At 38.2% G+C, this 25,922-nt stretch overlaps 1 protein-coding gene across 1 annotated transcript in view; it reads right to left on the bottom strand.

Annotated features, from left to right (window-relative positions):
- Positions 1-1,866: 1,866 nt before the first annotated feature.
- Positions 1,867-25,922, bottom strand: part of LOC122815833 (endonuclease domain-containing 1 protein-like) — a 206,386-nt gene continuing 182,330 nt past the window's right edge. Inside the window, exon 2 of the mRNA XM_044088636.1 lies at positions 1,867-2,874. Within this exon, the coding sequence (XP_043944571.1) occupies positions 2,329-2,874 (546 nt within the window). The 3' untranslated portion in view covers positions 1,867-2,328. The remainder of the gene's footprint in view (positions 2,875-25,922) is intronic.

Genomic DNA, 25,922 nt, shown 5'->3' with positions numbered 1-25,922 from the left:
GGCTTTGCTTAGCAATGGGCAACCCAGATTAGCAATGCCCCAGTGTGCTTACAGCTACGGTGGCACACCCCTCTCCTGTTGTCATGTATACCTTCAGGCTACTCCTTGGTGTTATACTGCTACCCTGTGTGGTACAGCCTTACACCGACAAGGCGTTTGCGATTCAGTATAATTTGCCTCATTTGCATGGCATTGACTACTAATTCCTAGTTACCGTGCCTTAGCAACCCTTGTGCCTTGGTTGTGGTGTAGCATGCATACCATTGACTATTATGGCGAAATCATAATTTGTGTTACATTACAGTTTTATGACATCTATATATATTTTTCTTGTGTTCCCATTTGCGCACCCATGCACAGCAGTTGTACTTTGCGTCAGTGTGGCCGTGACATTAAATGCTCTTTTTTATGTGTTGTGCATGTTTTTTTATGCCATTGGCTGTATATTTAACCATTGGCATATATTAACTTTGTAATACGTAAGTTTGGTCCGCTTTCATGGCTCCAATGTTCTGTTTGAAAAAATGTAAATTTTTTTGGTTCAAATTTCTGTATGCTTACGCTACGCTTGCACCACTTCATGAATCGCTATGTACCTTCATTTGCATGCTGCACTGCTGCACATAGGGTGATTAGCATACATGAGCCGAGAGCAGCGCAGCTCTGGCGTACACTGGTTGTGCACATGGAATTGGCTCTTACCTGAATCGCTCGGCAGCCATATTTGCTGTTAGAATGCCCACACTACGTCTGCACCTGGCACAAGCTTCATGAATCCTGGGGAACATCTTAACCAATCCTGGTCCTGTACATGCTCATCACCAGGTTAAGATTGTGTGCTCATGATACCCTGCAAATACTCTCCTTAAACAGAATGCTCTCAATTTCTCACTGAAATGACAGAACTATTTTTGTAGATAACGGCTGCCTGTAAAATCCACTAAGCTGCACATGGGCTTTCTCTTTAGTGATTTCTTCCTCTGTAAAATCTTAGAATGTACAAGTACTGAATGTGTAACTACTTTGTGTGTATAAATGTAAATAGAAATGTAGCTACTCTGTGATTATCTGGAACTACATATAACGCAATGTAAACAAATGAAGCTTTTCTTCCTGGGCCTCCACTGCAATTGGGTACTACCCAGTCAGTCTTTCTCAGTAAACAAAGATAAATAAATAAAATAATAAATATTATTGGCTTTGATTCAACACCTGGCTTTTCTACAGATACTGTCGCTTTTGGTTTGTTAAAAAGAACATAAGTGAATTTCTTGAAGATCTGGTGGTATTATGTAAATAAAATGCACTTTTGTATAAAACAGATTTATATCTCAGCTGTATACTGTTCTCTGTCTCTGTACATATAGATAAATAAATGATTATATGTATTTGTCTGTATAATATCAGTTCTGAATAATGAACATTTTTTTCTAGACATAGAATCCATCAACAAAACTTGGATGACTTCCATTTCAACAACCAGCAAACTACTGGAAGACACATACTTGCTCCCAGCATGACCCATGGTAGAGCACATTCTGGTGATTCCCTGAGGTGTGATTCTGTGGAATCAGTGTAGGAAATGTCTCATTTGTAGGTATATGTGTATGTGTTTTACACACACACACGTGCACACACACACACACACACACACACACACACACACACACACACACACACACACACACACACACACACACACACACACACACACACACACACACACACACACACACACACACACACACACACACACACACACACACACATGCACACACACATATGCAGACATGCACACCAACCCAAAAACAGTAATTAAGTAAAAATAATAAAAATGGTTATGAAAAGTGTCTGCACATATTTTTCTTTTCATCTCTTCTATTTTTATTAGAAATAAACTACATGTGAATGTTACAAAGTCTCGGCCACATGTTTCCCATACAAAGTAACAACGATGACTATTCTGTCAAATTAATAATGTCATAAACATGTCAAAGATAGGATTTTACTGTGAAATGCCTTAATACACTTGCTTATTTAGGATTATATCACAGGCTACATCTCTAGCTTAGCTCTTTCAACTGTTTTTAGAAATCGTGCCTTGCATAACTGGTAGTAAGATTCACAAGCAGAGGAATTATTGTATGTTATATATTAGGGTGATACATTTCTGATTTAGAAGTAAGAGTTCTAGAGCACTTCCAGGTCCAAAATCAACTATTTTATGCACACATAAAAACAATCATGGGTAAGCTGCAGATTTGTTGACAAAAATACCATACCAGCTGCAAATAAGAAAGGTACATTGATTCTGTAGACTACTGCACTCTAACACTTTCCTTGGAAAAGTGAAATGTTACTGTTGAACCAGTGACTTAATTGTACCTCACAATCCGCAACTGTTAAATAAGTTACAGTGCAATTCGTATTATCACCTATTGCAGCATGAGAAATTACGTTTCTATTCCTTGCTCTGCAACACATAGCTGACCACACATACTGAGGCACAGCCACTCTGTTATTAAGTTTACCAGTATGCAATGTAGATGAAGTCCCAGTGATAATATACGTTTTTGTGCCATTGCAGTCTTTTAAGTTTTTCCATTTGAATTCCATGGATTTCCACTCCCCTCTGTTTAGGGTGCATCTCATTGGAGCAGCATTTGTAAAGGTAAACGTTGCATTTTTGGCTGCTTGTGAACATTGATGGCAGACTGGATTAAGATGGCCTTTGTCATAGTTTCCTCTATAGTCATTATTTACTGCTTGGGTTAATTTTATATTAGTCCTTATTTGTTTGGGGGGATATGTTTTGACATTTTTTATAAGGTCCTTCATCGTCATCATATTAGGTGGCCAGTTTTGTTTCGAAAGCTAAAAAAAGTGAAATAAATCATAGTAAGATTACACTCACTAAAGAATAAAACAGCAACATAGTTTCGCAGATGTTTATATTGATTTTAAGCTCTGCTAACTTAGAAAGAATATTTTTATATATTTGGTAAGGATGCAAAACCCATCTAGCACAAACATGTATATTATAAATAACCCTAGAATACTGGTGGTATGAAGTGAGACACACAGATCTCTGTAATATGCAAGGATAGTGCAAATGTCATATTCACTACTTAATCTACAATTCTGTAATGTCACTGAAAATTACTTCTGCAACTTCACTCGTTAATTCCCTGCATAAATGTCTCAGCTGTATTTGATAGTGAAGTTTTTTCTACCTATGTAATAGCTATACTAACTAGAAATTAATGCTCCTACATGAATCATTAAAAAAATGCACTTAAGTTAGGATCTGCAGTACACTTTAGTAATACATGTTTGGCATATGGCTTCTTTGCTTACCCTTGGATGCCGCCTGTAATCATAAACTTTATCAAATCAGTTCCCACATGACAGTCAGCTTGTACATACCAAGGTCCTTACTCCCTCATCTAAAATTCTTGAAAAGGCTATTGTCATGCAAATTACAAACTACATTATAAACCGAGGAATATTAAATAACCAGCATCATGACTTCTGCAAAAGGACATAACACATCCAAAGCCTTATTAAAACTGACAACACTATTTATAAATTTGCATATGCATGGAGAATTAACCAGTGTCTTTCAATTACTTCATAAAGGTTTTAGATAATGTGGGACATGAAATCCTTCTTCAAGAACTGAAGAGCTACAAATTAAACTCCATAAACGTTGTACTAGTGAAGCAGATGCTTTGATAAAAGAACATTTGACCATTTGAGAATTTTAAGGCTATGTCTAAAGCCTCCTTGTCTTTCACACTGTTTGTTAACAGTATTTTGCCTTTTAGATATCCGTACCTTTTCTGTATACAGAGGACCTTGTCATCATATACTGTTACATTCACTTAGAAGTAAATGTCTGTCACACGACAGTCCACTATCAAATAAATTCAATTGATAATACATGTTTATTTTGAGAAGGCTAATGCTAAGCTAGTATGCATTGCTAAGACTGTCTCTGGTAGCCAAGTCCTGGTAATGCAACTTCCCCACATCAGGAAGGGATGAAACTGTTAAGAAACTCAAATATCTGGGTGATTGTTTATCTATTACCCTGTCCTTTAATATATATACAGAAAATACAATTATTAAGATATATGAATTATTGTGACTCATTGCAGTGTGTACAGCCTATCCCCCAGAGATACATTTTAGTAAAGATCGATTGGTCTTATGTTAGAGAATTTACGTAACTGATCATTAGAAAGTAAACGTACTGCTATAAGTATAAGTTGCATTAAATAAGAGATGCCATTTCATCTGCAGTCAACACACAAGAAATACTCCTGCTTATTCCTGAAAAAAGTGACATACATCCACATAATTCCCAAGGTCATATTTCAGACTAGCACAGATTTTAAGATGCTGTACTTTCATGAAGACCTCTATTTAGCTTTTGCTCTTAAAATGTGGATACGTACCATACTCTATCCATCTCCTCCACCCCACTCTAATTTAACAGATACTTACCTGAATATACCATGTAAAGTGCCATTGTACCTAGAATATGGTAATTTCCACCACTTAATGCCTATCAATGTGGCACACATGGTTAAGGCTATTAGCTGCTAACAAGAGTAATCCTGTAATCCTTCATTTAATTCCATTAGTCTTCAGCTAACTATTAAGTGACTCTGAGAAGGTCACTTAACCAGTCATTGCTCCCAGGTTATTCTAGAAAAAAAAGCAGCTTCCTTAAATAGTAAAAAATTAATAAAAGTAAAGTCTATTTGTAAAATATGATAAAAAATACATCAATTCGAAAATTCTTTGCCATCTTAAGGGCTAACTTGTTTAATGGTACTGCATGAAAATGTAAAATGTGGCATAATGTCGTGGCTGAACTACAGGACAGTGATATGCCTTCAGGATCAGCTTTTATAAATTTCACAATCCAGTATCAGCATTTTGTGAATAAATAATAATTTGAATATATACATATATGTGTATGTATGGTTCCCCTTCACAAGCTCGAATGAATGGAAGCTCGAAACCCATAAGCTCGAGCACAGAATCTCGAACTTCCATTCACTCGAAATTGTGAATGGGAAGTTTAGGGCTTAAAAAAAAGAGTTCACTTACCTTTTTGCAAGGGGCAAGGTCTCCCTGCATCCTCGCAGCTAAATCTAAATGATCCGTGACCACACTATAACGGAGGGCAGGGAAATCTTCCGGTTTGCGCTTACACATATAGCGCAAACCAGAAGATTTCCCTGTCCTCTGATGTAGTGTGATCTTGGAGTAGGAATATTTAAGTAGGGGGTGTGTGGGGGGTGCAGGGGGGGCAAAGCCCCCCTGTAAAAACATTAGAAATGTGTCTGTTTTTTTTTTTAGTTCCCCTTCCCATTTTCGAGTTTTTGTAAATTCGAGATTCTGGTTTCAGGCTTATGAATTTCGAGTTTACAGAAATTCGGTCATGTGAAGGGGAACCGTATGTATATTTATATATATGTATATATATATATATATATATATATATATATATCTATAGTGTATTGTTCAAATTGAATTCTTGTGCTTGAATCATGCAAGTATGATGTTCTTTGTTTAAATTACTCTCTCTTATGTTAATTTCCTGTCATGTATAACTACTTATATTCTTGCTATTACCATAAGTCAACAGAATCTGAAAAAGAGCCCCTGAAGTGCAGTTTACTTACCTGTCTGCTAAATAACTAAATAACTAAATAACTAACTAAATAAATAAATAAAATGACTATATAATAGTTCCTTTACAACATAATCTGCAATAAGTAAAGAGATTTTAATTGCCTATATTGAATATGGTCTTCCCTTTTATCTGTCTAGCTATAGATCTCTATCTATCTAATTTTGTTTATCAGGGTAGAGAGCTCATCAAATTTTGACCATTTGCACACTCAACCCAGGTTATATACATAACGGTAAATTAACATTAAATGTATGATTAAATTACACAGTATGGTGACATATTTACAAGAAGGTTTAAGAAGAATTAGGATCAGGAGCATACAGTGCATAATATGGGTGTTACAGGTGAGATAAATGTGGTCCAGCCAAAAGAATGGATAAAGTACATGCAAGCAGAGAGTAGAACTTGTAGAATATTAAGAGCTGCAGTAGATGAGCTAATAACAGGAGTAGTGGGTATTAGATACAAAGCAGGGAATAGATGGGCAAGCAATGGTTTATAGTTGGAGAAAATAAGAAATTAAACAGCCAAGGTTTTCAGAGATGAATGTAATAGTGCAACCATAGGAATTATGTGACATGCTCTGTGTTCTGATATGTGCACGTATATTGTTAAGTTAGGTATTGTTCGAATTGAGTGGTCAACTGTAGCAAAGACTGTCACAGTTTATAGCAAGATCAGAGAAGCTGTGGACTGTGGAATGAAGTTCAATGGATACAATTATGATAGAAGGGACATTAGTGTATTGGCTTCATGGTTTGTAGTGTGGGCTGGACATAGTTAGCCTCATTGTTAGAGGGGCCGGTGTGTCTTGGCATAGGAGTCAAAAGAGAAAGGAACCAAGAAGTAAGTTGATTCTGCTTTGAATGGGAAGTTAATTTGCCATGTCCATGGAGTTGCAGTCATGTTCACACTGAAATTGATGAAATGACAGATTTTATCAGAAAGAGATTGTAAGTTAGTAATGTTTTTTAAAGCAGCAGTGAATGGGAGTTGGTCATATTTTAGTTGTGCAAGCAGGGCACCTTTGCCTAAGGCTGCCCTAGCAGGTTATGTGATGAAATGAGATCACAGGATCATAGGAGATTAGTCTAGCCAAGTTTTAACCTATTACCCTCTTGTTTTATTACTATAGGCAGACCTAGCTCAACATCTGCTGCCCCTATCCAGAAGAGATGCAGGCGAGACCCCTGGGGTAAATTTATGGTTTCCCATTCAATCGTTCAAATGACACTTAAAAAGGGTGAATGATGGACTCTGCTTCACCTGAATTGGCAGATTGCTCCAAAGTAGGAGGGATGACTCTGTCTGTCCAGACATCCTGTTGATGTTGCATCTCAGGTTGAGATCACTACAGTAAGTGCAACAAGTGCCATTGGACTTGTGGATGTGCAGCATTTCCATCAGGGCTGGATCTGAGGTTGTCTTTTATGCAAGGCAAAGATCTCCACTGAGCAGTCTGTATGAGACAGAGTATAGAGACAGGGATTTTAGTCTATCAACATAAGGCATGTGTTGCATGCCTTGAATTTCCTTTGTAAGGTACCTCTGTGGTCTCTCCAACTTCTGCAGGTGAAAGGGGTGAGGTATATACCAAAGGGGGCATTGTACTCTATTAATGGTCTAATAAGAGAAGGGTACAGGGATGCTATGACCTCCTTTTTCCTGGAGGCAATGCTCTTACATTTAAGATGGGCAACATAGAAGGCTCTCCTTACCACTGAAGAAACATGGTAATCAAAGGAGAGGCTGCTGTCTACCTGTGTATCCAGATCTCTCTAGATTGAGTACTTAAGGTGTTATTATTAATGTAGTAATCTGCAGGAATGTCCCCCTTGCCAAAGGGATGATGATACTTTTTTTGCATTTAATTTGAGCCCATGACTTTGGCACTAGTCGCTTTTTTGTGTAAGACCCTCCTATAGAGTGTTAATGTCACCTGGGGATACTGTGACCACTCTAAACTTGCAGTCATGTATAAACGTTGCCAGCCACAAGCCTTTTGTTTTGGCCTGTACTTCTGAAAAATATATTCCAAACAGTAGGGGCCCCAGCACTGAGCCCTGTGGAACTCCACTGGTCACTGGTCTGCTGGTGGATGTAGAGTCCTCTATTTTAACTGTGTGTGTTTTGTCAGTGAGCCAGTTAGCAACCTGCCTAATGATATAGTGGTTTACATTCAGTTGGGTAAGTTTGTCTATGATAACTGAATGGGGACTGATGTCAAAGGCCTTTACCAAGTTCAAATAGGTTATATGCACAGTCTCACACAGACTGTCTCGAAGAAGTCCACCAAGTTCATTAGATACAGTCTCCCTTTAATGAAACCAAACTGGGTCAGGTCCAGCAATTGGAGGTCACCTATATCTTTGTTGATAAGGTCCATGATGATTCTCTCCATGGCCTTACAGACAATGGAAGCTGTGTTGTTGGCTTTAGAAGGGGCATTAAGGACCTCTTTCTTAGAGATTTCAGGGGGAGGACATGTAGAAAGTATGTTTTGTGGTATATGAGGTAGAGAGACAAAGGGAAGAAGTTTTCAATGAAACTATCTGATAGCAGGTTTGCAATATCTACAGGTTCTATATATGTTGTACCATTTACAAGTTCTGCACAAATCTGGGATTTTTCTTTGAGTTTATAGACATAACCAAAGAATGGCATATTGTTACCCTTGGCTAGGGTGGCCAGTTTGGATTCATACTCAGCTTTAGATTGCTTTACTAGGTGTTTTATTTGCTTATTTAGGCAGAGGAGGGAGGGCTTTCAATTATGGGATCATTCCTTACTGCTTTTAGACAGCAGTTTCCTTCTCCTATTATATAGCCTGTTTATTTCAGATGTCCACCAAGCAGGTTTGTTCTTCCTTGATGAACTTACTTTGAGCCTCTCAGGTATGGCTGTGCTGACACAATTATGTAGATATTTATACATGGCTTTGGTGTATATCCCAGCATAGGTGTCCTTGCCATCAGTAGGGGCATGAGCTATGAAGCTACTAATGCTATCTCTTAGAAGGTTGTAGTTAGCTTGGGAGAAGTATTTTAGCCTTGTTTCAGCTGAGGATTGGTCAGATGTGATTGTTACTTCTAATGAGACTGACCTGTGATCAGATTGCACCAGGGAGGGCTATACATTTGGGGTGATGCAACGATCCCACATGTTTGTGAGCACCAAGTCCATAATGTTTTAACCTCTTGTGGGGGTGCCAAGTAATTGGTCCAATGCATTTGAGTTAACAAAGTTCAAAAATCATTGGGCGAGTGTGTTGGTACAAGTATAATTTACCTAATTTATGGATGGGTAGTTGAAGTCCCACAAAACTAGGGTCTTTGGTTGTATATTGAGTAACTCAAGAAGGTCCAGATAAGAATTGTGGGTATCCTGGTTCATGGATGGGGTCCTATAACTGGCAATAACTTGGAGAGGGGTCTTGCCCACTGTGAACTGTGCTTGGAGTAGTTCAAGTGACTCATTTCTTTTAACCAGTCTGGAGGTGTATTTATCTTTGTTGAATATTGATACTCCTCCTTTAGTTTTTCCACTCTCACTTGGTGGTCTAAATGAGTGGAAGGCGCTGTAACCCAGTATGGCTGGGATGCTTTCTGAGGCCTTAAATCAAGTCTCACTGAGTGCATAGATGACAGCATCTTCCAGGGTGAGGACAGCTTCCAGTGAGTGCAATTTTAAATTTAGACTCCTAGCGTAGATATCTTTAGGCCCAAAATAGAATGCATTAGACTTTAGATCTGACTTCATAAGTTCATAGTCATATACTAGGCTATTGACAATCAGTGCCTTTATAAGGCTAGTAGTGCAATCCAACCCAATTGTGTTCTTATGTATCATGGGTTTTACTAGGAGGGTCTATGTTAGTTAGGAAGTTTATAGAGATTATATGGAGGAGGGGTATGTTAGTTTGAGCATTACATTCTGCCTCTGTTTATCAGAGACTTGGGAACCAGACCGGGATTGAATTTCCAATTTCCTATCCATAAGTCAAGGTTACTGTTAGATAGAGTTAGGGATGGATTTTGCTTCACATGGATGGGGAGCCTATTTCAGAACATGGGGATCCTCTGAGACACATATCTGTCTCACCAACATGTCTTATTTATGTCATAAGCAAATTTTAAATCCCTGGATCTACTGGTTCTGATGCTGTTCATTTTGTGGATGTGTAAAAGGTCCATCCGAGTTAGATCCAAAAATGCCTTGTATTCCAGGCATAGCCTATCAGCGCTGGATCCAAGGATGCCTTCTATGCCAGGAATAGACTGCCTCTCAGTAACCTGTAGGAGACAGAGTAGAGAGATAGGGCTTTAAGGTGAAGGTGGTTATACCCTGGGTTATCCTGGTAAGAAACCTTTGTGAGCAATCTAAACTGTTGCATATGTTTGGTCAGGTACATGCTGAACAGAGAATTATACTCAATGATGGGTCTGATAAGGGCTGAATAAAGTGGCACTATGACTTCCTTCTTACTACATTGACCACATGTTGGTCGAATGCCACTGTTTACATTTGTTCCCAGATCCCTGACTACTGGGTCAACTCTTTTTTGCATGTAAAATCAGTGACAAAAACAATAAAACATGCACACTATACTACATATATTTTAGAGGTTGAATGTTATTTTGATTTGTTGTATTGACATTGAATTACTTTGGTTGTGTCTGTGACTTTAAATGGTCAAATGTTGTGTAATGAGATAATTAACTAATTGATGGGTGAGCATATATAAGGAGGTAATTTGCTGTCATTTTTTTCAACTATAATGAAGTCCCTTATGAATTTTAAGGGACAAAAGTATTCAGTTTGGTTCAATTTTTGAAATAAAATATTATAATTTTAGGTCATCCTAGTTGTTCATATTTTTTTAACTCTTAAGGGTGTCTTATCAGTGGAGTAATTAGCCTGAGTGTCAGTTTTCCCAAAATGTACTATAATGCATTTCTTGGCATAAAGTTTTAGTCCATGACTTTGGCACCAGTCATTTGTCTGTATTAGATCCTCTTGTAATATGTTTGTGTCATGGGGAAATTTTATGACGGCTTTCAGTTTGCAGTCATGTGCGAACTTGATCAGCTAAAGGCCTTTGAAATTAGCTATTATTTCTGAGAAGTAGATGCCCTGAGGTATCTCACTGGTGAACAGTCTCTTAGTGGAGGTGATATCACCAATCCTGACTTCCTAGGTCCTTTTTGTGAGACAGCTGGTGGTAATCCAGCAAGTTATGCATGGGTTTATGCCCAGTTCAGTGAGTTTGTCAACTATAGCTGAGTGGGTTATTGCATCAAATGCCTTAGCCAGGTCCAGGAAGGTGGTATGTATGATTTTCTCCTCATCCATTACCATCTCAAAGAAGTTCAGCAGGTTTAGTAGCCATTGTCTTCTCTTAACAAAGCCAGACTGGGTTGGGTCCATTGTCTGAAGGTTTCCTATGTCTTTGTCAATCATTTCCATGATAATTCATTCCATGGCTTTAAATATTAGACTAGTCAGACTAATCGATCTGTAGTTTCCGGGGTATGTTTGTGGTCTACTCTTGTGAAGTGGGTGAGCCATTACAATCCTCCATTCTCAAAGCCTGCTTTGAGGCTATAGTTGAAAAGTGACTCAAGTGGTCCTGATAGGTCATGTTTCCAGCTATTTATGAGGCATCCCAAGATACTGTTGTGGCCCATTGAGGCTATATTTTTGGAGTTAGCAAGCAACCACCTGTTAATATTTGAGGGGTTATGCTAATATGTATTTCAGGGAAAGAGGTGAGAAGAGTTGGAGGTTAAGTCTAAGCTCAGTTTGCTAGACAGAAAATTTACTAAGTCACTCTGCTTAGTGAAGGTGGCACCATTGACCACCAGTTCAGCACACTGATGTTTGCTGCCCTTGAGGTTTCAGACATAGCTATAGAAGGAGTAATGGTTGTCTTTAGCTTGTGAGGCTATCGTGACCTCATAATTGGCCTTGTTGGACTTAATTAGTCTTCTTAGTTTCCTGTTTATTTTAATTAGACAGCTCCTATCATTAAGGAAGCTGATTTTCCTGGTTTTAGATGTGATTTTTTTTCCTTTTGCGATATACCCTATTAATGTTAGGATTATGTCAGTGTGATTTATTTTTAAGCTTGTTTTGAGCTTACTTTTAGTAGGCACAGAAGCCTCATTGCAGCCATTTATATGGTTGCACAGGATTTCTGTGTACAATTCCTAATAATTTGTTGTGAACTCGGGGTTGGGTGGGGTACTGAGTTTTGATAAAATATCTCTTAATAGGCTGGAGTTTGCTTTGGAATAGTTCCTAACTGTTGAAAGGTTTCCTGGGTTACCATGTTGATTTGAATTTTTAATGAGACTTTGTGGTCTGACCTCACCAGTGAGAACATGACACTGGGGGTTGGTGTAATGCTCTCCCATATTGGTGAGTACCAGGTTCAGTTTGCCTGAATCTCGGTTGGGTGTGCATACTATCTGGTCAAGGGTATTTGTGTTAATAAAGTCCAGGAATTGTTGACCCTTGGAGTAAGAGGCAATCTATGTTTTCCAGTCTATAAAGGGGGTAATTAAAGTCTTCCATAAATAGGGTATTTGGTTTAATGATGAGTGTCTCCAGTAGCTTTAGGTATGATCTATGGGATTCTATGGATAGAGGATGAACTATAGCTTGCTAGGGTAAGATACAGCACTTTATCTATGGTGATTTGACATGGATAAATTCCAGGGCTTCATCCTGGTTAACCGATGTAGAGTTATGTTTGTTGCTAACACAGAAGACTGAAATTTCTTCACCTTTTGTCCCTGTCTGTGCAGCTGATGTTCTAAATATGTGGAAAACACTGTAGCCTTGCATTGCTGGAGTGCTTTCTACTGGTTTAAAGCATGTCTCAGTAACAGCACAGATTTCTATATTCTCCAGAGTGAGTAGAGCATGTGGGGTTTTGAGTTTCTTGTTTACAGTCCTAGCATTGAGCAGTAACAACTTTAGGTTTCTTTGCATTCTATTTGCTACGTCAGTAAGTTTGTCAATTTGGCATTACCTAAAAAGGCACTAAGGAAATGGATACAATTTTAGTCAAAATTTGGAAGCCTAGGGGAGACAGGTGCAGGCCATCCTTTGCAAAGCAACATGGTCTATTAACCATGTCCTCCCATGCTGACAATTGTGAATCCCCCTGAAAAGACAACAGAAATGAAGTCAATTGTTGAAGGCAATCTTTTGTAATACTGTCGCATCATCCTTGGTGAAGCTAGAATGCTGCTCAAAGCAAGCTACATACCTGCCTGAGGCACAGATTCAGAGGTCAACAATGTCTCTCCTTATATAGTCCTGGGAAGTATGTCTCAGGTCATTAACACCCACATGGACTATAACAGAATCATACTATCACCTGTGATGTAGCGACTTGCATACATGCATAACTTAAAAACAATACAGCTTCGGTAACAATAAAAGCTGTCTTCTCAATCCCGATATATGATCCACAAATGCAGAAGGAATAGTCCAATAGGGTAAAAAAACAGGTTTAATAAATCCACCAGATAAAACAAAGCTTAATACATCCACTGATTGAGCGCTTTCGTCTCCATCTGGAGACTTCTTCAGAATCAATTAGCAAACAGATCTTGTGTCTTATATACATACAAAATGGGCTGGCAATCAAGATTGATTAATCAATAAATTATTTCTTAAAGAACCATCTTGCATATTAACCACCAAAAATATATATATATATATAATATATAATATATATTGTATAATATGTATGTTTTGATACATATACAGGAACAGTAAATTAGTGCTGCCCAGGAGCTTTGTACCACCACAACTTAATAAAATAATCAAGGACAACCAGTTCCACCGGAATATAAACAATTCCGTGCTGTCTTATCCTATATCTGCGATCACCAAAACAATGAAAGCCAGTGTATTCATAACAAACATTTAAAATATTTACATATTTAAATATATAAATATATCTATGTTAAAATATATCTATGTTAAATTCTATGTTAAAATGAATATGCCCGTTGTAGACATATAAAAGTAATAAACTATAAAAGGTAGTTCACTACAAAAATCACTGTAAAATTCACTATACAAATATTTATATATGTCATTACATAAATACATCAAAGATATAATCAAAACCCCTAATAATAAATAATAAATAATATATGTTGTTGCATAAATAAATACATCAAAGACATCATGAAAACCCCTAATACATGTATATGTAATAAAGGTATAAATATTATATAAATATAATAAATATAATAATATTTATATAAATAAAAATATGTAACAGATATAGAACAATGTCACCAAATCAATAAAATTCAATAGTTCCAATAATTTTGACTAATTTAAGTAAACTAATTTAACTAATTTAACGAATAAGTTCCCTCATGGATTGAAATGGTCCCTACAAATTGTCTAAAAGGCATGAAATAAATAGATAGATAAATAATTGAATAAATAAGTTGATATAATACCCATTGCAACTATTAGGTCATATAATGTAATACTTGAAAAAACTCGAAAAACACACTGCCCTTTTAATCTGTTTTCTAATTGTTATTTTTATTTTTATTTTTATTGTTGTTATTAATACTATTATGTTTCTTTGGGTCTGCCGCAAGTAATTTCAATGCTGGGGTAATAGAAATATGGTCATTTAGACCCTTACCACAGCATGCATCGAGTCTTAGCTGCCAAATCATTTCTCTAAACTCCAGCTGTGTTTCCCAATCACCACCCCTTTCAGGATATTTCACCTCCTCTATTACCCAAAATTTGAAGTCTGCATCTTTACAGACTAACACGTGTCTATATAGGGCATTATTTTCATTGTGTTTATTAATGTCTCTAATGTGCTCATAAATTCTAGTCCTGAGATGGCATTCTCATCCTCATCTGAAATCATCCTAGCCATTCTTATCATTTGTCCTTTGACTATGTTCTTTTTCAGTTGATAAGGTGGTCACTTTCAAAGTGTAGGTAGGCATTGGAGTAATGTTCCTTCCTATATATATATTAGATTTATAACACTTATTTATATAATCCTTGTTTAACTTCACATCTAAAAAATGTATGTGATCTTTCCCTACCTGGTATGTAAATTCTAAAAATGTAGAGGTATGATTAATATAATATATAAATTTGTCTATCTTATCATAGGGACCATTCCATAGGACAAAAATATCATCCAAAAATCTAAAATATTTTGTGATATAATTATTATATTCTGAAGTAAACACATATTTACATTCCCAATACAACATTATAATATTCACATATATCGGGGCGCATGCCGACCCCATTGCCACCCCTTCTTTTGGTGATAATAGTCTCCTTGGAAATATAGATAGTTGTATTTTAAAACTAATTCCAAATTTTCTAGTACTAACTTAAATTCGTCTCCTGTTAAAAAATCCATTTCAATTAACATTTCTTCAACCCAAATCAATCCTTTATTCTGGGGTACGACTGAAAACAAATCCCTAACATCAACTGTAATAAATATAGTTTCATCATTGTATGAACACTTACCCACTTTGTTCAAAAAATCCCAAGAGTCAACCAAAATATGAGAGTATTTACTATGAAACTTCTTTAATTTATAATCCACATAAATAGTTAAAGGTTGTGTCTTAGACCCTTGGGATGAAACTATGAGTCTCATGGGGGGGGTCATGTATGGACTTGTGGAATTTCGGTATACCAAAAATAACTGGTATAACAGGTTTTGGGACCTTTAAAAAGTTGTATAAATCAACGTCTGTCAACCCTTGTAACAAGTTATCTTCCAAAGCAAGGTCTATCTTCTTGTATGATATGTTTATCTCATTTCTTGAAACTAAACCATATTGGTTTTCCTTATCCAATATATCCATCATCCTTTTTGTATAATCCCATTTGTCCGTAAGTACTACCCCCCCCCCACCCTTGTCCGGTTTCATAACTCGTATTTTGTCATTACCACTTCATTCATTTAGTGAATCAATTTCTGCTACAGTTAAATTACTAACTACATCATTGTCTTTTTTATATGTCCTACGAATTCTGTTAGTGACACATCTCTCAAAATTCATAATTTCATGATGGAGAGGGGGATTGTAGGTACTAGATCTTTTTAGTATATTTTCTTTGTTCTGAAAACCTCTATCCTTGTAAATATGTATAAAATTTTATTTCCGTGTAAATGTTTTTATATCCAATAAAATGTTTTCAATCCTAGGTTTGTTTGTAGGGACAAATGTAAATCCTTCGATAAATAAATTAAAATAATTCTCATTAATCTGAATATCCATATAATTAAAAATGTTAAAATTATTAAACGAACTAATAATAGCTTTACTATTCTCATGTGCTTCATCACTTTGGCTTTCACTACCTACATCGGTGCTCACTTGATGTATATCAACATTTACTACCTGTGTACTCTCGCCATGTATTGGGTATTGTTGTTCCCCATGACTTGTGCATATGAAGGCTGTTGAGTCCGGTTCCATATTCTCTCGGACCTCCTTGGTTCCTCCATATCTAAAGGGACAACCTCTCTTATGTTACTGGTGCCATTATTGTCATTGTATGATGGTTCATAACCATAGGTACCATATTCATATCGGTCCTGTTCCCCCCATTTCCCCATAGCACCACCTCTATTTCTATTAGTTAAATTATATCTACCCTTATTTTGTTCATTAGGAATCTAGCTACCTCTGTTAATTTTTGTTTCACAATAATAAGCGATACCTCTTTCATATTCATTCAAATCCCTTTCCAGCTTCAAAAGTTTCCTATTAGTGTTAGTATTGATAGAATAATCAATGTCGTGCAACACCCTGAAATAGATGTTCTTATATTCATCTAAGGAAAATAATAAATCAGTACTAATATTATTATACAATCTATCAATTTCTTTCTTAATGTATTCCATAGTGTCAATATTCCACTTAATCACTTCTTTTAATATTGCCAGCCCACAATCATTCAAGATATCACTAATAACTTTAAAAAAACTTCTTGTCATCCTTTGCATTGTTCGGAAATTTATTTAAAGGAAAACAACGGGATATCAAATCAAATATCTCTACCTGATGTCTCTCTAAAATCCTGTTATGTGATACAGCCTCAAAAAAACATAACCGCAGCTTTAAAAAAAAATCCACTATTCTCTTTTACTGCTTAGGCTTCATACTTTTCCGTACTGTTTGACTTTCAGTTTTAAAACCAAGATGAAAACTGTCTAGTCATCTCTTATATAATGATGTCACATCTGCCATAGCTCTTGCTGAAGATCCTGGGAGGTTTCCTCCCCCAAAGTGACGTAAACACTGCCTTATTTGCATGCTGTACAGAATCCCTGTGATCCTCCCACATTGTGATGTCAACACTGCCTTTCCCAGCCCACTGTTAACCTAATAAATGGACTAGGTGCTGTGTGGAACTTCTTTTCTGTGTTAGCAAATCTGGTCGACTCTATTCATGTGAAGCACTTCTTCTTCACCAGCGTTTTGCTACTTCATAAGTAAGGTAAGTCTTATTACTTATTACTTCTTAATAGTGTATCCTAAATGTAATCTGTCCCTGTTTCTATGCCTCCCTAACCCTTATATTGTGTCCTCCCAAGTTTTTAATTGCACATTAGTGGAGTTAATCTTTTTCTGTTTGTAAGGGTGCCACGTGCTTCCCTTTCGTAGCTGCATTTTTAGCTTAGCCTACTTATTTTCGTTTTAATTCAGGGTTTATATTTCCCTGGTTATGTTTAATGTTGGCGTCTTTTGTATTCTTGAGTCGGCCTGTGTTTCTGTGCTTGCTGCCTTTGGGTTTCCTTCTGAAGTAAGTGTATTGCTGCTTGTAGTAATTGTATTACTGTCTAGTGTTTTTAGTTGCATGCTGGTGTTTTTTAAAAACTATGCTGTATTTGTAGCTATATTTGGTTTTCTTTAGTTGATGCCTTGTGCTTCACGATTGTGGTTGCTGGTGTGTTTTTTTTAAAAACCTTGCTGTATTTGTAGCTGTATTTGGTTTTCGTTTGTTGATGCCTCGTACTTCGTGATTGCCTGCTGCAGATGTTTTGTAATGTTTTCAGCTGTTTGTTTCTGTTGTTGAGCTTCGCGTTTCGGTCTTGTCATGTTTTTTATTTTTTTTTTTAATATTAGTAATCCATTTTATTGGTTATGCTGCTGGGCTTGCTCCATTTTATTTGTTATGCTACTGTGCTTGCTCCGTTTTAGTGTGTGTGCCATCAAACCTGCTACCTGCTTGAAACTTTGCCACAGCTGAATAATACCTTTTTTTTCCCATTAGCTGGGTAATGAAATTATTTTAATGTGGACGCTGGAGCCATTAGGCATAAAACTTATTTATTGAGTAATTCTGCAGCCTGTAAACATACTTATGAATAGTCAGCAAGAGAGTGGTAGTAGTCCAGGGGTGGTTTCTTCATGCAACTAAGCTAAGTGCATTTCTGGGTTCCCATGTAAGATTATTATAGCAGGTAAATATACAGTGATGTAGGCAATATAGAGGTTCAACATTTTGTCCATCAGTATGTGTCCATAGTTTAGAAGTAGCCTCAGACACTTCACAATGCTCAGTTACACATAGAGCGCAGGTTCTTGTAAGATTAATGTCACGGTTGCTATCATATTCTTTGAGCCTGCGTGTTGTTTTGTTTTTAAATTAATGAAAAACATAAGGGAAATAAGAGAGAAATAGAATATAGATGGGAAAGGAAATGAGGAATTTTGCTGCTTGTACAAGCACAGCAGCTTAGTCATTGTAAAGCTGCTAAGCAGCATGCCTTGAGTGAGAGTTGCTGCCAATTCCTATTGAAATAATGGAATCAGCATGGCATATATTTTTTGACTTTGTTATAAAGTTTGGTAGACAAAATACTATTTCTTTAGTCTGCAAAGTGATATTCTGCCTGTTAATATAACATTTTGTGAGTGAGTATAGCACACAAGCCACTGAGAAGCAAAGTCTGATAAAATCTCTAAGGCTGGTAAGCTTTTCTGATCTCAGTTTTCTGGTAGTGAAGTACATGCCTTGCAACCATTTTTTTTTGTGGCCAGGGATAGCACTATCATGGTAGGGGCTCTGAGTGAGAAGAAATAAAATAGGAGGAGGAACTTGCTAAAAAATACAGGTAACATATGTAGTGCCTTCAGCTGGAGGCCTTCTAATGTCCATAGGATACAGCAAGGGGCAAGTGTGTGTGTGTGTGTGTGTGTGTGTGTGTGTGTGTGTGTGTGTGTGTGTGTGTGAATGCAAGCAAGCGGCAAGTGTGTGTGTGTGTGTGTATGTGACCTAAAAGCAAGGGGCAAGTGTGTGTGTGACCGCAAGCAAGGGGGCAATTGTGTGTGTGACACCGCAAGCAAGGGGGCAATTGTGTGTTTGACCGCAAGCAAGGGGGCAATTGTGTGTGTGTGTTTGACCGCAAGCAAGGGGGCAATTGTGTGTATGTGTGTGAGACTGAAAGCAAGGGGGCAATTGTGTGTGTGTGAGACTGCAAGCAAGGGGGCAATTGTGTGTGTGTGCGAGACTGCAAGCAAGGGGGCAATTGTGTGTGTGTGAGACTGCAAGCAAGGGGGCAATTGTGTGTGTGTGAGACTGCAAGCAAGGGGGCAATTGTGTGCGTGTGAGACTGCAAGCAAGGGGGCAAGTGTGTGTGTGAGACTGCAAGCAAGGGGGCAAGTGTGTGTGTGAGACTGCAAGCAAGGGGGCAAGTGTGTGTGTGAGACTGCAAGCAAGGGGGGAAGTGTGTGTGTGAGATTACAAGCAAGGGGGAAAGTGTGTGTGTGTGAGACTGCAAGCAAGGGGGCAAGTGTGTGTGTGAGACTGCAAGCAAGGGGGAAAGTGTGTGAGACTGCAAACAAGGGGGCAAATGTGTGTGAGACTGCAAGGAAGGGCCAAGTGTGTGTGTGTGTGTGTGACTGCAAGCAAGGGGGAAATTTTGCCTCTTTCAAGATTTCTTGTGCTGTGAAGTTCATAGATACAACTGATTGAGTAGATTTTACAGGGAGCTGAGAGATGCAGGGCTGCAACAATTATCAGTGCTGCTTATGTCTGCTTGCTTTGCTAATATCACAACAGGTTGTTTGCTTTTGATGCAGAAGGTTGTGGTTTCTACTCACATAGATGCATTTGTGAAACTGTACTGCATTGCAAATGGGGTGGATGATGCACTCCTTTCTGGTGAAGAAGATTGTCATCCATTCCCTACTGCAGTATTACCAGCTTATTGTTCTTATGTAAGATAAGAAAATTATTCAAAAAGGGCAACTATGACATTATTTGTTGATGACATGACATCTAATTTTTGGCTAGCAGCAACCGCTTCATTAGTTACAGATTGCTTTAATGTGGAATTATTTACAGGACGTTTACTGCTTCAGAAATTGTGCGTATGTACTGATACTGGTGGACTGTAGAAGTCTGACTACACTTGTGATGGAAATATTCAGAATTGGGCAGTATTGTCATTATTGGTGCATGCATTTTGTTGCACTGTTTTCAGGAAAAATGTTTGAAACAGTAAATATAAAACACCCGCTAAAACTGGACTGCATTGTACAAGGAATATAATTATATACAATCAGGAGGGTGTATTCAACAACATGTGCATTTCTCGTGTGCAAAGGGTCTGAGAATTTTAAAATATCACTAATTGAAAGTGAAACTTAGACTGCCACTGGCTACATGTGTTATCTTTGAATGTCTGTTTCAGTGCTGTTGCAATGTACAGATTCTGACTGCAAGCAAGGTCGAAGTGAGTGTGTGTGTGTGTGTGTCCGCAAGGGGGCAAGTGTGTGTGTGTGTGTGTGTGTGTGTGTGTGTGTGTGTGTGTCCACAAGGGGGCAAGTGTGTGCGTGTGTGTGTGACTGCAAGCAAGGGGGCAATAGTGTGCATGTGTGTGTGACTGCAAGCAAGGGGGCAATAGTGTGTGTGTGTGTGTGACTGCAAGCAAGGGGGCAAGAGTGTGTGACTGCAAGCAAGGGGGCAAGAGTGTGTGACTGCAAGCAAGGGGGCAAGAGTGTGTGTGGGGGACTGCAAGCATGGGGGCAAGAGTGCGTGTGTGACTGCAAGCAAAGGGGTAAGAGTGTGTGTGTGTGTGACTGCAAGCAAGGGGGCAAGAGTGTGTGTGACTGCAAGCAAGGCTTCTTATTTTTGGATTGTTAGTCTCAATTTTGTGGTTTTCAGTCAAACTCTTTCGGAATAAAGTCACTAAATGAGACACTGAGTTTCTGCCTTCATAACCTTCAGAAAAATGCATGCTAAAGCAAGACCTGTTATTCGATCAGCTCTCTCAGTTTATACAAGATCAATTTTTTGTACTGTTTTGATGTCCCCCCACATATATTTTGCCTTGCCCAGATTTCCTGCATTAACAGGTTGCTAGGTACATGCAAATAAATTGCTTTTTTAGAATTAGGCATATCCCAACCTCTCAACTGTCCCTGAACTTGGCTCAAAATGTTGCTCTTCCCCTAATAATCCCTCCCCAGAAATTGCTATTTTGGAAGAAAACATGGAGGGTTTACCATTAACTGTAATAATCCAGTTAGGGATAACTTTCATTTCATAAATGCATGTTTTTTTTATTTTGTCAGATGCTCAAGTTAGTAGTACTAATATTAAAAGGAGCCCCTTCTTTGACAGGTTACCAGCTGTATTGTGTGGCTATTATCTTTTTGAATCAATTTTTTTTTTTTTGGGACAATTGCTGCCAAATCATTAGAGACTGAAGAATGAAATCAATGACAGACATTTAAGTTTCAGATTTCATACCCTTTTGAAAATTCATACTAATGCAAAACCTACTATTTCATAATCTTTCCTAATTTGATAGGAGCAATAATCCTACTTCTATTTATTTATTTTATTTATTTATTTATATTTGTTGACCGGGAGTGTCAGACTGGACGTAGGTCTATTTTCAGCGTAGGCCCGGGGAGAAAAGCTCCACAGTAAAATAGACAGTAGTTACATTCGATTATAATGATTAACATTTTAACATAGCACTTACTTACAACATATTTACAGATGAAGAACATAGTACATCAATAGACAAATAGAATCTTTATCTGTGAAGTACATAACATACATTAACAAATGTTACAATGAGAAGTTCCTGCTGTATAATAAGTACTAGGCTTATGAGCATCTGAGCTTGCTATAATCAAGGTAGTTAGTGGAGTGGAAAGAAAGGTAGTGGTTGGATGGGGTGGATGATATTAGACTGGGAGTTGCAAGGGCATAGCCAGCATGTTTTTAGTTGCGCTTTTAATAAAGTTTTGAAGTGGGTGCATGATGGTACGGAGGTAATTGTGGGTGGGAGTGAGTTCCATAATTTGGCTATGGCGCAAGAGAATAGTGCTTCACCAGCAGAGTTATTGGCTTTAGTGATCTGCAAGTGATTTTTGTTGCTGGATCTTAGTGGTCTGGTGGTGCGATTAGGGTTGGAGTAGATTCTGGAGGGATGGGACATTTAGTGGATGGTTTACTAGTTTGTGGGCGAGTGAGAGTTGATACCACTGAAGCAGGTGAGGGAGTTCAAGTCAGCCCAGTTCAGCAAGTGAGAGACAGTGGTGACTACGGTAGGACGCCCCTGTGGTGAATTTGGCGACTTTTGTTGTAGCAGGTCTCTAGCTTGTTTAGACCACATTGCCTTAGGTTGGTATATATTGGAGAGGCATAACATAGGGTGGAGATAAGGTGGGAATTTGCTATTGAAATCTTTGCTGCTTTGGTGAGAAATTGCTCTTTTCTGTATAATGCTCCTAGTTTTTTGTGGACTTTTTTATGGTCATGGATATGTGAATGTCAAATATTAGTTTATTTTCTGTTTTCACTCCTAACAATTTGGTGTGTTCAGTTTGGTATATAGTGGTGTTGTCTTTTGCTGTGATGTTAAAGTGAGAGTTGTTTTGAGTATGTTTGGTGGGTTGGAAGATGAGTAGTTTAGTTCTGTTTGGGTTGAGTATTAATTGGGCATCGGATAACCATGTTTCAACAGAGGAAAAAGCTTCCTGTGTGACTTTTTGCAGTTTCGGTAGGGACTGGGCTAAGCAGATGATGGTTGAGTCATCTGCATATTGTATGAGTGTGCCATGTTTGGTGGCAGAGGCTAGATTATTGGTGTAAACAGAGAAGAGTAGGGGTCCAAGGATGGATCCTTGGGGAACCCCTATGGAGACAGGTAGTTGGGGAGATGTCATTCTGCCATACAACGGATTGTTGGCGGTCAGACAGGTAAATCTGAAACCAGTTGGTGAATGATTGTGAGAAGGATAGGTTATTGAGGACAGAGATAAGTTGTTTGTGTGGGACCATGTCAATTGCTTTAGATAGGTCTAGGAAAGTAGCAGAGGAGAGATAGCCATTGTTTTTATGCTGAAGGATAGTGTTAGTAAAGGAGAGTAAGGCAGTGGTGGTGCTATGGTTTGGTCAGAAACCATGCTGAGTACTGGAAAGGAGGTTGTTAGTAAGGAGGTAGTCTGAGACCGGAGAGTGTATGCGTCTCTCTAGTATTTTGGAGAGTGGAGAGAGAATAGCTATGGGGCAGTAATTGGTTGGGGTGGATGTCTCCACTTAGGGCTAGTTTTGATATGCATGAGATTATTAGTTTTCTCAGTTTTTGAATGTGTTTGTTTATAAGGGAAACTTTATGATTGTGCTCTGTGGGTACTAGGTATGGTGGGAGGGTTACTAGGTTAAGTTGTAGGGCTGCTTTATGTTTGAGTAATATAGTTGGTATAATATGTGGGGGGTGCATAGGGATGGTTCTTGAGCTGGTGGGAGGGGAGTTGAGTGTGGGTGAGACATGAGTGGTGGTGTGAGTAGTAGTTCAGCGGTAGTGGTTGAGTGGGGTAATGATGGAGCTTTAGTAGGATGTAAGATATGCAAGGAGAGTGCATGCAGTGAGCATAGGTAAGGTATGCTGGTACGTTAGTTGAGGAGGTGTGATAGTAGTGGGAAGATGGAGGAGGTAGTGTTGGGTTAGCGCTGTGGTTGGCTATTGGAAAGATGGGAGGGGTTTTGAGTCCAATAAAGGTGGGACCACCTGGGGCGGGAGGGAATAGGGGGGCAGGGTGGGGAGCAAAGCGGGTAGAGACCCTGTTAGTTGCTCGTATGAGGGGGCTGGAAACAATTACAAAGCAAAGGCAAGTATGTGTTAAGAAACAATCACAATTGACCAAGGACTGCTCTGAAACTAAGTCATTTCTTAATTTCTCAGGTGGAAAAACAGGATAACCTTGTATCAGTAGGCTACTGTGGTCATAGTTTAAATTTACAAACACGCAGTATTGATGAGTTATGGCGGATACTATTTGCTAACAGAAGGGAATAAGAGAAAGTGGAATGTGTGTGTGTGTGTGTGTGTGTGTGTGTGTGTGTGTGTGTGTGTGTGTGTGTGTGTGTGTGTGTGTGTGTGTGTGTGGTGGGGCTGCTTACAAGCCAAAGCAGAGTGCTCTCAGGGAAAATTAATATTGGCTCAAACAGGTAGACACATACTCAAAGTTAACTGTAGCTGTTTGCAGACAGTTCAGACCCGGACTGCGCTTTTCCGTTTGTGCTTTTGTCCCACTTCTATGTATGGCTTTGTCCTAATTTCTTGCGCTGAGGTTCATAGGTATTTCAGGATCAATTTATCCTTGCTTTTGAACCAGATTTCTCTGCTTGGTTAGTACACTGCTATAAAATGTAAAAATAAAATTTAAATCATTGTAGAAGTAAAGCAGTGGGTGTGTCTGCGTGTGTGTATGCACTACCATCATTTTTTTAAAATATTGACTCAAAAAAGCATGTGGGTGCTGTCATGCAAGTCTAAAATATTTCAAGTTTATAGTGCATCATTTGTTAGCTATTTAAACAGGAAGGGAAAATAAGTGGCAGATTGCTTTGCAAAGCAGGGATTATTGCCAGTGCTATGTAGCTTGGTTTTAAATTTGACAGGAGTAGTGCAACAAAAAAAGTCTCCCACTGTAAGGAGGAAAAGGCTGACAAGCAAACAGTACATTACTCTGGTCACCTGCTGTGACGAGCTGTCAATCACATGCAGATAATGGGTCAAATTACCCTTGGCTCTTTGACAGCTAGGGAAGGTAGGTGTGAAGTGGGAGGGGAGATTCCTTGAAGAGCTAGATTTCAGCCTTCACAAAAGAAAGCAATTTAGCATTTCTAAGATGAAAGAGCTAGAAAATGCACCTTTCAGTTCTGTTCTGTAGCATTTGCACTGCTTGTGTTTTAAGTGGTCATTGAAAAAGGATAACATTTTAACCAAAAGTAGGGGATTTTAAGACTGCAGTGAATGCCTGTTAAGTCAATGAAGTGACAGCAGCTTAAGGCAAAACGTGGCAGATCTGATGCAATTTTTTGGAGACAAATAATGCATTCTGGGATACTTAGAGGCAGAGTAAACAGTCTGAATTTTTTCAATATGCCAGACCCCATGTGGTCAGAGTCAGAAATTGCATCTAAAAATATCTAAAAAGCTCAAAATAGTCTCAGAGTGCTATTAAAATGTAGGAAACATCAAACCATGATGAAATTAATATGTTTTTTGAGTCTGAGGGTGCGGCTGTCCTTTAACCTTAGCCCTTTTGGTACTATTTTGTCCTTTCAACATTTTTCAAAGTACCAATTTTCAACGGCCAAGGTTTTGTATTTTAACAACAAAGATTTAAAAGTCTTACATTTAACTTTATTTGTTAGACCTCCCGGGTTTTCTTTTTTCTTTTCTTTGCTGTTAGAATTAAACGATTGATTCAACCATATTTGAAAGTCCAGTTCCTTGTAAATATCTGGTATCTCCTGTCCTCTATAGCCTTTTTTAGAATATGCAGGCCCGCCATTAGGTCCCGTTTGAACATTTTCCTGTATAGTATCCCTTCCTCATCAATCGTTCCTGGCGTCTGACGTCATCTGGGCTGCGGCAGTCTGCCTAGGACTGCTCTGCGCACAAGGAATTTCGTTGCCCGTACTTAGTGGCAAAGTATCCGACTGGGAGTGAGTTTGAATAACTCTGATTAATTCAGTTAATAGACTACTATTATCCATTGGTCAAGACTCCACGTAACTGGAACAGCAGGAAAAACCAGTCATCTAGTAACCAAGTGCACAAAACTGTAGACTGAACCAAAAACAATACAGCTCCGGTAACAATAAAGGCTGTCTTCTCAATCCCAATATATGATTCACA

Source organism: Protopterus annectens, chromosome 11.part0 (assembly GCF_019279795.1).
Source record: "Protopterus annectens isolate FY-2018-M chromosome 11.part0, PAN1.0, whole genome shotgun sequence".
Classification (NCBI taxonomy): Eukaryota; Metazoa; Chordata; order Ceratodontiformes; family Protopteridae; genus Protopterus; species Protopterus annectens.
This window is presented reverse-complemented; position numbering and strand designations above follow the sequence as displayed.